At 40.9% G+C, this 16,631-nt stretch overlaps 1 protein-coding gene across 2 annotated transcripts in view; it reads right to left on the bottom strand.

The window, feature by feature from the left end:
• Positions 1-16,631, bottom strand: part of myo1ea (myosin IEa) — a 50,670-nt gene that overhangs the window by 30,903 nt on the left and 3,136 nt on the right. For both annotated transcript variants that reach the window (XM_083999468.1, XM_083999469.1), the window contains exons 2-4: positions 3,516-3,659; positions 1,751-1,840; positions 868-962 (exon numbers count right to left, since the gene is read on the bottom strand). In XM_083999468.1, coding sequence (XP_083855594.1) covers positions 868-962; positions 1,751-1,840; positions 3,516-3,659 — 329 coding nt within the window. The remainder of the gene's footprint in view (positions 1-867; positions 963-1,750; positions 1,841-3,515; positions 3,660-16,631) is intronic.

Below are 16,631 nucleotides of genomic sequence, written 5' to 3'. Positions count from 1 at the left end.
TTATAACTATATTTTTAATTCATTATTGATGTGGGCATAGTCAGCGAGTTACTAACCATTATATATAATGTATTATAATACCTGACCTTTTAAGTCATGATAAAATACTTTATAGTGTGTTATGATTATTGTTATAAAGCATTATGTGTTTATAACTGTAGTTATACAGTGCTATAACTGCATTATAACTCATTATAAGTATGGTTATAATGTGTTATAGAGATAGGCGTCAAGTAAAGTGTTACCCAAGTACTCAAGTACATAGAGAGTGAGTGATTGTGGATCAGAGATCATGCAGGTGTTCTCTTTGTTTTGTTTTTTTAAACCAGGAAGTTCTTCAAATATAGCCACTTGTTTCCATCTCACATCCTGATTTAACAGATCCAGCTGTGGACTCTGTATTGTTTTAGCGTATGGGGAATTACAACCTTTTTCATGACTTTGCATTTAACCAAATCTGAAAAATGATATGACGGAAAACCACCAAAGACAAGAAGACACACATCACTCTGGGTCAGTCAGCTGTGCCAAATGATGTGGTGGAACCTGTTCGGTCTGTTCTCCTGGCTGTTCCCCTCCCAAACTATTACCGTAATGTGCACACAGGCTCAGCAGCCGCTCAGCTTCACCACAACACCTCACAGATCACATTGCACACACAGATTGGCATCTCCAGGCTTTGTCTCATCCTGCATATTTGGAAAGTTCACTCACTGACACACGTGGTCAAGTGACAAACCGATTGTAATAACATTCAATAGCAGACTAAATACATGTCTCTTTGTGTGCTGCTGCATGTTTCTGTGTCACTCGACATTAGTTCCTGATGTGTCAAGAAGGCAGAATGCAATGTGATTGAATTCTTACCTAATGATGACACACTGGTTCTCACGGTCAATCATCATGTTTCTGTACATGTTGTCCGCCAGAGCGTAGATGTGAGGAGGGTTTTCATACTGAGCCTGAGAGTTGACAAACACAAACACAGATTTAATTAAAGTCAGAGGTTAAACAGCCTTTTCCCAAATTCTGTGGTGGTTGTTCATCTAAATCTGAAGCACAATGAAGGACAGTTCTTGTGATGTTCTACGTTTTCCTTGCTGTCAGCAAAATAACATCTACACACTCAAGGTATGTTAATCCACCACGGAAAATAGTAAAAAAAAAAAAAAAAATGCACAGTTTACCCTGTATAGCTAAAGTATTGTAAAGTATTATAGTGGACAACAGAAATGTAGAATCATTGCTATACCAATGCCAGTTGATAAGTTATTTCCAAGGCTGTGACAAGTTTGCACAGATCTGAACACAATGTGAGTTCCTTTTTGAATGTTTTGACTTTTTCTGAAAAAAATCTGAACTTTTCCTTGTATTTTGAGCTCCGAGAGTCTGAACCCAGTGCACTTATGTACAATGATAACGTGCCAAACTGTTAAATTTGGCATGTGTGACGCTGAGTGTTTTCACAGTCAGTCAGGATTTTAAAAGTCTTCGAGTGTGCTCCTGGCTTCAGCAGACAGGCCCACTCTCAGGCCGGCCAAGAGAAGGCAGACTCGAACAGGCTGTTCTGTGAAGGTGCTGCCAAGACCTTCTCAATGGTTGAGTCGAGTTTCTGACGGCAACATCTGCGCCAGCCCGCTGGAAAGTTCCCACTGCATCTTACCCAGTTCATTTAAAAGCCTTTGTCCTTTCTGACTGTTGACGCTTCAATAACACATCGGTGACTCAAAGAAACAATAGTTGTACTTACTGCACCCTGATACATCTCGATTTCTTTGTCCCCAAAGTATGGCATCTGCTTGAAGGGGTTGACGGAGATGAGCACCGGGCCGATGTATGTCTGATGACGTTATGCATTAAGGATCATCACAGGAAGTGCAAATACTGTATAATAGCTTCAAATCAACTGTGAGAAATTGCGACAAAGAGATTATGTAACTGTATAGGAAAGAAATGACTTAATGTCAGTCTGCCATGACGTCAGCAGAGTGAGCAACAGTGCAGCAGCGGAGTATCTGGTGATCGGGCCTGAGCCTAAATAAGTATCCAGTGCTTAAATAACAGAGAATAGACCGGCCATGTAACACTGTGAGGTTTTATGCCCTGGAGCCAAAATGCCGCTCAAGGCAAATAAAGCTGCTATTGTGGGTGGCCTACAGCGACCCACAGCCTTGGCAGGGAGACCTCACAGTTACGGCTATTTATTGACCCAAATCAAAGGCCCTGCCTCAGAGCTGTCGGCCCCCGAAAAAAAAAAAAACTGACGGCATTTACTAAACTTCATAATCCTGAGCGGTGCCAGAGTGTGGATGAAGTTTATGTAATGAGCTGCTTTGAGAAAGCCCAGCGTCTCTTTTCAAAGGGGTTATTCATTCATCCACTCATTCACTCGTTCATTCATTAGCTCGTTTCACGTCATGAACGACCTGCCTGCGTGTTTGGGTACTTAAAGGGATAGTTCAACATTTTGGAAAATTGGCCCATTGCCATAATCCCTATAGTTTTAGCAGTAGGTTCGTTACCTTTAATTGTATGTGCAAGCTATTTTTAGAACGGCCGAGCCGAGTCGGGAGCTGCTCAGAGCTACGCTACGGAGGCTCATGGGATTTCTTGGTTTCCCTAATCAAACTCATCAAATACACAATCCAACAACTCCACAACGCTCTGGTGGACAAGTTGTGAGCCGCACATTCACCACGCTATGAGATAATAATGTAACGTTAAAGACAATGCGCATCAGCGGTTTTGCATGAATTTACCTCGAAAACAACTCTGTCTCGTAACGTTCCGTTATTATCTCATAGCGTGGTGAATGTGCAGGTCACAACTTGTCCACCAGAGCGTTTTGGAGTTGTTAAATTGTGTATTTGATGAGTTTGATGAGGGAAACCAAGAAATCCCAATAGCCTCCGTAGCTTAGCTCTGAGCAGCTAGCCGCTCTGCTCCGCCGTTCTAAAAATAGCTTGCACCGACAATTAAAGGTAACAAACCTACTGCTATGACTATACGGATTACGGCAATGGGCCAATTTGCCAAAATGTTGAACTATCCCTTTAAAAAAAACCTAAACCTCGCATTTGAGTCATGTGCTGCATGAAAATGAGTGATTTCAGCACAAGTTTGAGTCACTACCACAATAACAAGAAATGATGGCTGCTTGAAAAAAAGAAAAAGAAAGCAGCAATTCTCCGAATTCAAAAGGATTCCTCCATTATGCAATCTGCTCTTCTGCTCACACCGCTTTGTTGACATTTGCACCAACGTGAGAGAGAATCGGACACTGGTGAAGGAGCAGGATTCAGAGGTCTGGGTGGAGCTACGAACAGAGAGACCACTTTGCCCCCCCTGCTCATTGGGGGGAGGGGGCTTTACCTCCCAACACTGACCTATTACTCACTCTTACTATGTCACTGTGAACGAGAACGACCATTCATCTGTTCTGGAAACAGCAGCGGTGAGACGGGGCTCAGATATTCCTCACTCGGGTGTGATCTACGATTGTGAGCAAAGGATACAAAGATGTAGTCATCCATGTATCTCTTCTTGAGGTTATCCACGATGGCGTCCTCATTGATCTTGCTGAGCAGCACCATGTCATCCACGCCGCTGTGTTTGACATTGTGGCTCTGCCAGTGGTACCGGTAGTGCCCCCGGCTCCCCTGCAACAACAAAAAAACACACACAACGTACAAATGTTAGTTTGTTAATAAAAAAGGACACAATGAGACAGCTGACATCAAGGTAACACAACGACATGACTGAACCGCAGCTTTAAAAGCTCACTCAGAGGTTGAGGTGGTGTGGTTTTATCACACTGTTGAGATAATGAGACAAAGTGAAAGCCAAGGGGAAAATGGTTATTATCACTAGCGCAAAAACCTCCAAGTGTTCACATTTTCTGATCCCAGCAGCAGGATGAGCCATATTATTTACTTTGAAATAGTGCAAGGTCAGATTCCCAGAAGTGCTTTGTGCTATTTGTCCAAGTGTTAAAGATGCTCTGAGCCAGCCTTTATCCACATCCTAACAATTTGGTTTCTCCCTGCATTCCAGTTTTTGCTCTGGCTGAGTGCGACTCTGGAGAACTGAGGTCATTCATCATGTGCTATGAGTCAGTGTTGTCTGGCTACTGTGGACAAGGGTCATAATGTGCCCTGAGGAGTGAGTCTCTTTCTCCTGGACGGAGAACCACTCGGAGCCGCAGAAAGCATCGAGAACATTAGTCAACACACAAGTTAACTCTTGACTTCCTCCCTCCTCAGTGAGGAAGTGTGGGAAGAGGAAGGAGCTGAGAGGCAGCTTAAACAATACTGTCAAAGGACAAACAAAATCCTTCCTTCGGTGATGCTTTACAGGAAGATACTGTAAAATGATTTGAAAAGGATGACGCATGCGTTTCATTTCATCGCTTCGTTAAATAATCTCATATTATTTTTGTTCCTTCTTTCAAGTGAGTTTTTGTATTAATATGAATGTCAGTCACTTGTTTTAAGTTATTTAGTCACTGTTCAGGAGCTGTCAATCACCTCTCACCAAATACCAATCAAAAACCACGACAACTGACTGACTGAGGTCAAGTAAAGTTTATCAAATTAGTTGTTTTTTTTTATGTTACTCCCACCACCATATTATGACATTTTAATAAAATTGTCTTAAATTAAACAAATCAACTTATCATTTTATCTTCTATTTTTCAATTCATCACATATTACTTCCAAGTTTTTCCACTTAAAGCAGAAGTGAGGGATATATTTGTGTTAATATAAGTCTTAAATAGTTATATCTTCCGACAGCAATCACTTACATAGAGTGTTTGGACTGAAACACGGGTCTCTCAGTCCCTCTGCTCTGCTCTGAGCCGAGGAGAAAACATTTATCGTATCTTACAGTTTTTATCCAATGAGGAGAGAGAACGGCATGCAGGGCTGTGTGTGCAGCCAAGGGACGCTGTGAATGTGGTGACGTAGGGACGAGGACTGTTATGGTGCGTTCAAGGAAACTCGTATTTTTCCGACCGTGAAGTGGTACCAGTTCGATCTGGTACGAGTTCACCGGTCGGAAGTTACGAGTGGCCGTTATAGTGACTTTCACCGGTAAAACAGGTCGGAAAAACACGAGTGGGTTGCCTGGAACGCTACAAAGTCGTAAGTTGTGACTTGAAGCTGTAATTTACGATTTCAAAAGCCTGCCTGGAACACAGCATTAGCGAAAACGACCAGACCACTCACTTCTGCTTTAAGATCAATTTTAATCAACTCCAAGTTTATCTTTTCTAAATTTGTGTTACTTTTACCCATCACTAAGAAAACCTTTGGTAAGATTATTGAAAGAAAAAAAACTTTATAATTCAACAGAATTTCAGTCAAAACTCACACTTTAAGGAAACGTATATATGTGTGTAACATTATAGAGATTAACATAAATAGAGGAAATGTCATTGGAAATACCTCCTCTGTTTCTTTGAATGGAATGACATCAGTACTGAATGAGGTATAACTGTTTAATTAAACACCTAGGAAATATAACAACAGACGTGCTGAAGGAAGATATTTACATTAAAAATGTTCTCACAGTTGAGAGGAAGACCATAAGCTGGTTTGATACAGGTCCATCCAAGTGTGGACAGTGGTTCAATATAGTTCTGGAAATATTTGTGATGGAGAAAACGACTTTTTCTCAAAGAGTGAAGAAAATGAGTTCAGCAAAAACTGAAAAAAAAATCATGATACTTAGAACATTTAATTTTTATTGACAATAACATACGTTACTGTATAAAAGTTCCACTAAGGAAATAGCTGGTCGTTGTATAATGTGATCCTGCTTTACAGTTGTATGCTCTGATGTTGTGTTTTGTGTGTGTGTGTGTGTGTGTGTGTGTGTGTGTGTGTGTGTGTGTGTGTGTGTGTGTGTGTGTGTGTGTGTGTGTGTGTGTGTGAGTGTGTGTGTACATTACAAAAGCAGTAAAGACAAAAGTGGAAAAAAAGACAAAACCCTGAGACCACAGTAAAGTAACAACAGCACAAAATAAACCAGTGGAAAGTCACTGTGCTTTCGGTAATTAACTTTAAATTACTAAATCAAGGAGGGGAGCCAGAGAGCTTTTAATATGCTCAGGGGTGACTTTATTCTTTACAACAGCAAAATTAAAACCACTTTACAGACCTCGGTCATAGCATGGGAGATGGCGAGGAATGTTAACAGCTTTTTTTTGCCTAATTCAGTGGGTATTTGCCCTCAGGGGGGAAGCAGCAAATTATAGCTTGATTAATTCTCCAGATCACACCCATTAACATGTTTTACAGCTTTTTAGGTGCGGCAGAGGGAGATGCTGACTTCCTTCCTTCCTTAGCAACGATGACAGGGTGATGTCAGGGAGTCTCAAGGAGTCAACAACGCAGTTTCATGATGTAAACAAACTAGATGAACCAGGAAGAAAAACACTAAGAGATGAACCAAAAATCTAAATGTACTGAATTTAAATCAATTCTGCTCTTCTTCCTCACTTATTAAATCCAAAATTATATTGGAGTGCACGCCAATCTTATTAAACCCTTGATACAGATGAAGTGTGAAATGGAATAAGCTTTAAGAGGAGCCACAGAGAAGAAATTCCTCTTTCAGGATTCAATAAGCGCTGATTATACAGCGATAGAAGAATTACAAAATGAGGAATGACAATATTCAGTAAATTAAGTGTAGCCTACACACATTGCTAATGACAGTGTGTGAATATTATGGGTAGCCTAATTTAAGTCTAACACCAAAGTTTTAGGCCAGATGTAAAGGTTTGGTTTTCCAGCGACTTCCAGTCCCCAAATCTCTTCCCTCTGAATGGGTTTAAGAGATTTTCATGAAAGAAAAGCCCACAAACTACTGAGAACTTACAGTAAAACTTTCACCAACAAGGTGAAGCTGATCTATCAGAGCAGTTTTGTGTTTGTTTGAGCCCATGTCGTCCTCTGAGGGGCTGACTGTGCCTCGATCAACGTCCGGAGCCAACATGACCAGAACCCTGCATTTACTGGTCTTTATATCACCAAATGTTCTTTTTTATTCAGGGAATTACTAGGTATCATTTTGCTGCCACCTACTTATTAGAAGCTTTTTTTTTCTTTTCTTTTTTTTCGTAAAAGTCTTCAGTTGCTGTTACACAGTTGCAGAGTACTGGCCCAACCACCAAGCGAAAACAATTGAACATGCTATATTTAACCTCTCTCTGCTATGTCTGGAATGACAGTGTGCAGATTCAAGGAGGGAGAGGTAATAAGCTGGAGACGTAGGAGGTAAATGTCAAATATTCAGAGGATTGTTTCATCTGTTTTGACTTAGGCCTTGTTCAATCAGGCACGAGGAGTAAGAAAATACTCATACTTATAGGGGTGGACTGAGGGAATCGCTGCACAGGGAGAGACGGCTGCACACAAACACACAGAGATAGGGAGGTGCCCGGATCAACCGCACTCCTCTGCTGCTGCTGCTGCTGCTGCAGAGCCGCACCAGAGCAACCAGGGGCTGAGGGGTCGTTACACAAGTGAATGTAGTATGTTGTCGGGGTGAGGGGTCACTTCTCCTACAGAGATTAAATGCTATACAGTCATTAGATCCAAACTGCTGTGCTGGTTTGAATCCAGACACTTGGTGCATGTGAAAAGCAACACAGTAATATTTTGCGAACATCAGATGTTTCACCATCGTAACAAAATGTACTTTTATGAATGTGGAAAACGGTAAAGACGTTAACCCTTCCCTAAGCGTTTTACTGGATTTTCAAATAAAATTGCTGAAAAGACTTTTAGTGGCTGCTCACTATCTTTTAAAGGGATAGTTAAACATTTTGGCAAATTGGCCCATTGTCTCGTAACGTTCCGTTATTATCTCATAGCGTGGTGAATGTGCAGGTCACAACATGTCCATAAGAGCGTTTTGGAGTTGTTGGATTGTGTATTTTATGAGTTTGATGAGGGAAACCAAGAAATCCCATTAGCCTCCGTAGCGTAGCTCTGAGCAGCTCGCGGCTCTGCTCAGCCGTTCTAAAAACAGCTTGCACCGACAACTAAAGGTAACAAACCTAATGCTAAGACTATTGGGATTATGGCAATGGGCCAATTTGCCAAAATGTTGAACTATCCCTTTAAGTGAAGTATCTACATACAACTTTGTTTTTGTCTAAAAGGGGAATTGAATACATTGGTTTGGGAGAACAACACCTGACAATACAGCAGACAACATGATTAAATTTACAGATTAATTTATTCACATACAAATGCAAAGAGATTTAAAGCAGTAAATCCTCCAACAAATGTCATCTTACATGTATATGCAACCACAAAAAGGAATTCAGATATCATGGGATGCATTTTCTCTAATTGAACTGTCTGTTATGACAAGAGAAATCTCTCTGGCTCAGATTAAAGGACACTGACTTAATGTAGGTCTGTGGTGGAGGAGCATGAGAGCACAGACAAACACAAATACACACACGCACACACACACACACACACACACACACACATGCACATGCACATACACAGGGGACATATGGCACAGCTGATGGTGACCATAGAAACACCATCGCCAAGGAACCACACGACTTAACAACACACAGACACAGATAAGAAGTGAGCATCTAGCATCACCAGACAGTGACAATAAGATCTAAATATATGACAGTTTGAAAAGTATCATAGCAACAGATATTTATGGATTCGGAAATATGAAGGAAAAAAAAAAGGAGAGAACATTTTTTTGTTGAATAGTTTTGTCTCTGAGAATCAAAGACAATCAGACCGAACCAAAAACTGAACTACAGGACCAGACCTTTTCCCAGAAGTTAATACAAAGGAATTTCAACACCAGTCCTGATCTATAAGCCCAGGCTTTCCCTTCATGCAAATACCATTACCATATATGGAGAGTGCTGAGCAGCTCTGGCGCGGTGTACAGGAAATGGCTGGGTTTGATTCAGTATCATAAGCGGCACTTTTCCCCTCATTTCTCCCTTCTGTGTCGTTCTCCTTTTCCACACCGTGGATCTGACACACAGTCCACCATGTGTTATAGGACTACGTCTCAGCTCTGCCCTCAGAGCCAAATCTGGATAAAAGCCATGAGAACAAATTCCTCTCTTCTAAAATAAGAAGCAAGTACGGTCGTTAATCATCCTGTACCGAAAGTCTGGAGAAATCGCACCGTTTGCATACAAGTGGTGAAAGTACATCACATTCTGGACAGATATCTAAACAACGGAGCCTTTATTTGTCCTACAAGCAGGTTGAGTGTCTGTAAAGAAACACACTAATTCTCCTGTTTGTTGTCGTCAGATTAGAAAAAGGCATTTTTAATGAAGCTAAATTCTAACTCCAGGATATATTAGGAGAAGCCTCTGAAGCTGAATGGAGTTTAAAAACACACTTTTTAGAGCTAAAAGCCAGACTAATAGGTCATGTACTTAATGTGGCTACAGGAAAGTGCCCAACCAAGTAGATGACTTTGACTTGGGCCTGGATCAGCAGCAGCAGCAGCAGCAGCAGCAGAGAAACCCCAAGTCTGATAAACCTTCATGTACTGGATTAGTGGTGCCACCATGTAACGACCGACTTGACCTAATTTTTAAAGTTGTTGCTGTGTTAAAACGTCTGATCGTGGAGAGACATGACGATAGAGCATGTGTTTTTGTGATTGTGTTGTGGAAAAAATAATCTAAGAAAGAAAAAAAAAACACATCACAGTGGTGCCCATAAACCAATATATTGTGCTGTTTTTTCACTTTCCATTGACGTATTAAACGTACAAATTTCAGCTCTACTTTTTTCCTAAGGTAAAAGTCAAGTGGTAGTCATAATAATTATTGAAATGGCCATGGATGCAGGACACTCAACAACTGGACGGCAGCAGTGATTCAGATGTTGACGACTGTTTCCAAATTATTATCAGCACTTGTCGGCGACTGTATGATGAAAAGGCTGCTGCTGCTGAATGAGCCAAGAACAAAGACCCAAGTAATCAAATTTGGTAAACATGTGTCACAAATTAAAGCACAATTTAAGGATAATTCCAGTGAGCAAATCCAAAGAATTTCCAAAGAGAAATTCATTTTGTTTTGTTTTGTTCTGTTTTGTTTTGGTAACCTATGGAGGGATTTTTATAAATGCTCTCATTTATACCTACTTTTAGTCATTTTTCTAATGGGTTTTCTGTGGGAGTCTGTGGTCCAGATGTAGAGAGAAGTGTTGCCTCACAATCAACAGCAAATTAAATTAAATACAGCAGAGTGGAAATCTGCTATTGCTCCCAACGTGATTAGCAGGTCTCATAATTACACAGTCTAACACTATACTACAGTGATACACAGGTCATTAATGTTCTCCTGGGATGTCAATTTAAAATGCCGGTAGTGTATCTGTGATTTTTCACTGATTTGGACTCCTTTTCTTTCTGGCTTGTGCATCTAAACTGTAAAATAAAATCTGCTCCTACACTGAGGGTTAATGCACCATACCAGTGGTTTTGTGTGTTGTAGCCCATTAACTGCCAATCATGTATTCTTTACGCTACATTTACAAAAGGTTTTTTTTTTTTAAACGATTTCCTACATTCAAGGCAGCTGCAGCCACCAGCTCACTTCAGTCCAGTATAAAAATCAAAGTACAGAAACTGAAGTCTTACTTGTGATAGACAGTCCATGATAATGAACACTTAATCAACTTTACTGCGTTTGACAAAGTTACAGAGCTGTCACACAGTGCTGCACTCATTTCGAGGAAACTTTGCGCTCCAACCTCAGAATAACCTTTTTTTAAATGTCTTACAAGAAAATCGACATCACCCTTATCCTGCATGGTGTTGTAGATCACTTTCCTCTTCCAACAATCCTAAAACCTGGAAACCCTGTAAAGCTTCTGAACTTCCTTGAACGCACCAACACGGACGACTACTTTTGAGAACAGTCCCTGTGGTATGACACAGCCATATGGTATCTATTGTATCTGAGGAAAAAAAGGTACAAAAATGTCTGCTTTGATGGATGACCCATCTCACATAAAGGCTGAAACAGATGTCAGCTCACTGCTATGAAGCAACATTATGTTGTGCTGCTTCATGCTTCAAAGAACTGACTGTAATTTGCAATAAATATATAAAAACACTGACACTGGATATTTGTATCACGACTCATTCTTTTTGTCCAGTAAAACCATCTATGAGTCATATCTGCTCGTCTTCGAGGGTCACAGGAGAGGAGGCGGGGCGCACCCTCAGTGGGTCACAGTTAGTCATCGGGGTGACAGATACAGGGGAAGTAGTGGTCAGTAAATCACTAAAAAGGCTGTGATTGCTCCAGAGACTGTCCACTCCTGGAGTGTGCCAAAAGACATTAGGGAGTAGCTCCAACACACTTTCACAGAAATAACGTGTGGGTTGATTCTGATGGATTTGTTTTTTCCCCCTCTCTTGGTTGAATCCAAAACATATTTAGTTTGATCTTAACTGAAAGGCGCTTGAGGGGGCATCGCTCTCTAAACAGCATTTCCACCTGGGCTCGGATGCTTACGCTTGCACTTTGTCCAAGATCACTCACTTTGTATAATCAGGCCAGATGCTGATGAAACTGCTGACCGGGCTGGTTGTCTCTTCCAAGGTAGAGGAGGAAAATAAACAATGACGAGAAACAGGGTAGAAACCACAATGTGTGTGTGTGTGTGTGTGTGTATGTGTGGTGTGACAGAGCAGCAATGACCCACAGCGTGACACCGTCTGATCAAGGCTGATGCACGCACACACACAGACACACACACGCACACACCTCTTCCTTTAAAGCAGAAGTAAGTGATCCGGTCGTTTAAGCCAACTTCTTGTCAGCCGATGGAGTTAGCAGTCCCCGCCCTCGTCCCTACGTCACCACATTCACGCGCATCCCTTGGCTGCACACACAGAGAGGACCGCCCCTTTATGCCGTTCTCTCTCCTCATTGGATAAAGGTTGTAGGATACAAGGAAAGTTTTCTCCTCGGCTTACAGCAGAGCAGAGTGACTGCCAGACCCGTGTTTCGGACCCAACACTCTATATAAGTGATTGCTGTCAGAAGATATAACTATTTAAGACTTATATTAACACAAACATTCTGCTTACTTCTGCTTTAAGTGATGCTGAAACATCACAGATGAGACTGCGACTTGATTAGAGAGTAAAATCCACACTCAATTACACAGAGCAGAAAACTGTTGCTGCACAACTCTCCTTATAAACTGACTGACAGACTGTTAATGAGGTTTAAACTATCATACTGTAAAGCTAAATATATACCTACAGGAAAACGTAAAACCTGTTATCTACTGGTGCTACCGAGTGAAAGCTTGTTCGTAAAAAGCCAATACACATTTTGTGATACCTGTTTCAACACCACATATGAGGAGAGGAGACAACCTGTCGCTTTGCCTGCCAGCAGAATGAAATGATATGTCTACAAAGTCTGTCATGATTACAGTATAAGGACAGCCAACCAACAGCCTCACATATTAAACATGGCAAATAAACTGTTGTCTATACAAACACTTGGAAATCACTGGCAATCAACTGCTCTGTCTGAATCATGCAACAGTACCAGCATCTTACACGCAGCATCTGACCGGTGTAGAAACCTGACCTGCTGCAACGTTACTCTCTTTGTGTGTGGCCAAAAGTTGGCACAGCCACTTTCTGTTGTATCTAAGGCCAAGGTCTAGAGACATTTCCATCTGAAAGTGAAAATGATGCTTGTTGACATGGTAACACCCTCAGCTAGAAACTGAACTTTACTTTCATGATGGCACTGGGATATAAAATCTGACACGTGACAATCTGACAGTGATCTCGATTCGAATTTGTGGCGTTTTTGTGTGATTTCTTACATCCAGACTGATTTTAAAATTTTGCTTCATACCAGTTAAGATAAACATATCAGCTGTACTTTAGCACCTAACGGCCTCAGACATCACACTATCTCTAACTAACTCAAGGTACCCTGTAAAACATTCACTCACACTGACACAGAAATAACAATTCAGTGAAAAGGGTCACACAAACCCCCTGCAAGTGTAAACCACAGCAACAAGGTAACTGGCACTTTCCCAACTCACTTCCACACACACAACGCAGTCACTATCGTGGTCGAACCCCAACTCACTAGACTTACGAGAGGCATTGTCTTGTCAATCATAGAAAATGAAATGTAGATTGCCATATCCTGGTTATAATAATTTCCGACTGATACAAAGACACTGAACCAAAGCCAAATTATAAAAAGTGCATTCACAGGAAATGTGGCATTTATGAACTTGAACTAGTTCCTGTGTAGATAATCGCCACCTGCACACGCAGTAGAGGACAGTGTCGAGCACAGACCACCAGTTCTCTCTCTCTGCAACTTTGTTCTTTGTTCATTTGAATGGCGACTTGGTCACTTGCATGTAATTGGGACACCAACATAAATTATGCAGCCAGCAGGCCTTGCCCATGACAAGACAAGTCATGCTGTTATCCGAACTGCTGGAGGTCACATAAAAGGGAGGAATGAAAAGAAAAATATTGATCTGCTAGGATTCGGTAACATGAGAGCTGAGTGGCTGCGATGATGCTACAGTACAATGCTGCGCCTGCAGGGCAGGGCTGAACACCTTCCCTCCCAGAGAAAGAGAACATAATGATCATGAGTAAACAGATACTGGATGACTTTTAACATGTCTCGGACTGAACTACACAAAGATTCACAGTAAAAGCACTTTTCTTTATCCAAGTATAGAAACTGTGGAAACTTGAGAGGCTTTTATTCCAAACATCAAACTGAATCGGTCTCTTAAACAGATGACAACAGCGGTAAGGTTGCTAATAAAATATGATATCAAAGAAAATGTGGTTTTGGGTGGAGCTCAGCTGAAATCCTAGACAAGAAACATGTCACGGAGTGCTGTATTTTCTCTTTAAAGCAGCCGAAGTAGTGGTTGAATGTAAATAAACATCAACAGTGAAAATCAGTATTTCCTCTTACAGCGGCTGAATACACGTTAAGACATAAATTTTGCCTGCTTTAATCTGTCACTTGAAAATGGAGGAGAAAGTTGACAGAGGAAATTGTGCGTAACAACAAAGCAGTACATGGTTTGGTAAAATGACACTAGACTTGGCAGGACTTTCTGTGTTTTCTGCAGCCCATGAATTATTTCATCACATCCTTCACTAGAAAAAGGAGAATCACAGTCTCCACATCTACATTTGGACCAAAAAAGTAACAGAATAAAGATGAAATCGCAGCATTAAAGGAAACAAAACATCTTATGAAGTGGGTTGTTAAAAATTCAACAACCACAGGTCTGACAATATCATATCAGGCCCTGTTTGTTTTTGGTTACAATAACAATGACTCCATTATTTTATTCTGTACCATGAAGAGAAAGATCCTCTATTATCAGCACTAAGAGACCAGCTCATGTTTTCACACAGCTGTAATTATAAAAGTCATTGTCTCCAAAAGGTCTCCCAGAGAGTTCCCAGCTGAATCAGAGTGGCTGCCCTCTGAACAAAAAACACTGCATCTGTGATTTTTGGTTGACATCTAATATCTGGTAAAAGAGATAAACCTCCAGGAGGACTTGTTTCTTTTGCTGTGGGACAAAACAGTTTGGAGTGTGTGAGTACAATGCGGTTACAGACTGAGAAGCCAAGGCTGGTCAAAGGTACGTCGCGTTACTGTGAGAAAGGTCACAGAGGGTCAGACAAGACCTAAGATGTGGTTTCAGTGAATAACAATTGTTTCCCAGAAGTCTTCGTTTGTCACACAGGAGGGTTGATAACGGTGTTGTTATTAATCATTCCTTATGTATGTAAAACGTGAAAGGGTGTGGTGTGCCTGCATGCGATAGCTAAATGGGAGTTTAATGACGTTGATTTTGTACTCCACCAAAGTGAACGCAGTAATAATGCAGCTGAAAGAATGACTCAGCTGTTTCATGCACTGACAACACAAACAAAATCACTGAGCTGTTTCCCCGTACGTGGTGATAGCAGCACCACTCTGCACTGGTTGACACTGTATACTGTAATTCTTCTAATTAAAGAGCAGTGTTCCATAAAGATGTGTACAGATGTGTACAGATGTGCTCATGATGAATGTCCAAAGAGGAGGAGTAGGAGGTGTGTCATTTGATGAATGACTGTATATCAAATTATAGGTGATGACTTCAGAAGAAATACATCAAAGTTTGAAAACTACAAAACTACAGGCAGCACATTTTAATCAGATCATCAGAAAATAAAGCTGCTGTTAAGGAAACACGTTACCCTGCTGGGTAATAAAAAGCTCCACGAACCAAAAAAAAAAAAAAACGTTTTGATTTTATTTTCATTCTGGAAATGTATCCAGTTTTATTAATTTTATTGTGATCCTAGCTGCTGTAAGTTACCGGTTCTGTCAATGATATGAGGAATCCAACAGAAGCAGCCAAACCCAACGCTGATCAGATCCAAACCATTTGTTTTGGCTTCTTAGTGATATTATTACTATTATTCACAAAAAGAAAACTCCACACAGAGAACTTAAGTGATTACATGATAACATTACAGTTAAGTGATGACCCATATTGTTATCTGTGCTACTGAAGTCTGCATAAAAAGGGGGTCATAACTAGCCAACTGATAAAGATAGCTCAGGAAAGAGATCATGTGGTCTCATTGTGTGTCATTCAGCTACAGGCGGAAAAATTAAACTGAATGAAGATGAGTGTGTAACGTCCTCTCTATCTAGTGCTAATGCTCACTCTTCACTGGCCTGGTGAGTGAATAAACAAACTGTAGTTTTTTTTGTTCTGAATGAAAATAACATCAAGTTGAAGTTCATACTATTTTGATGCTTCAGTGACTGTGTGGTTCCACAGTGAGGAAGACACTGACTCAGCCCTGCCATGGGACATGTGCCAGAAAAAGACAAGCTAATTCAAACCAGCTAATTCTGACATTTGTTTCCAGCAGATTCATTCATGCCTTTCTATACAACACCTTTAAAAAGCTTTGACTCAGCTCTAGTTCCTCATTAATCACTGCCTTTGCTTCTGCGGCTTCTTCTTAGATGGTGTGTGCCAAAGTGATGCATGTGCAAATTATTAATTTAAATATGTTACAACTGTCCTAAGATAAAGAAACATCTCTTGAATGCTAGATTTCGAAAATCAAAACCATAAGGGGGCATCCCACTTTAACCTAATGGTCCTAGTGTATTCAGCAGAGCAGGAACATTTTAAGGTTAAATGTTACTGTAAGAATTCAGTTGCTTCTCTGCTCAACCGTAATAATCACACTTCATTTTTTTTTTATTCATATGAAGTCTCTGTGCTGGTGCAGTGTCTCTAGGTGGAAGTAAAAGGTTAAACAATAGCAATCTACAGGCTGATCCGAATATAACATGAAGACAAATGAGGTTTCCACTGGACCGAGTGAGAGGTCAGTCACTGAGTCAGAGGCCAAACGCTGGCTGGCATGTGACAATGGTAAACTACTGGAGCAGATAAGCAGAGCACAGCTGTGAGAGCTGGACCGCGTTCCCTGTCCATGACGAGGGGAAGTCATACATGCAAATAGGCAGCTAAACCAGGACACTGTGTGGCCTA

This window comes from Trachurus trachurus (assembly GCF_905171665.1).
Source record: "Trachurus trachurus genome assembly, chromosome: 3".
Taxonomy (NCBI): domain Eukaryota; kingdom Metazoa; phylum Chordata; class Actinopteri; order Carangiformes; family Carangidae; genus Trachurus; species Trachurus trachurus.
This window is presented reverse-complemented; position numbering and strand designations above follow the sequence as displayed.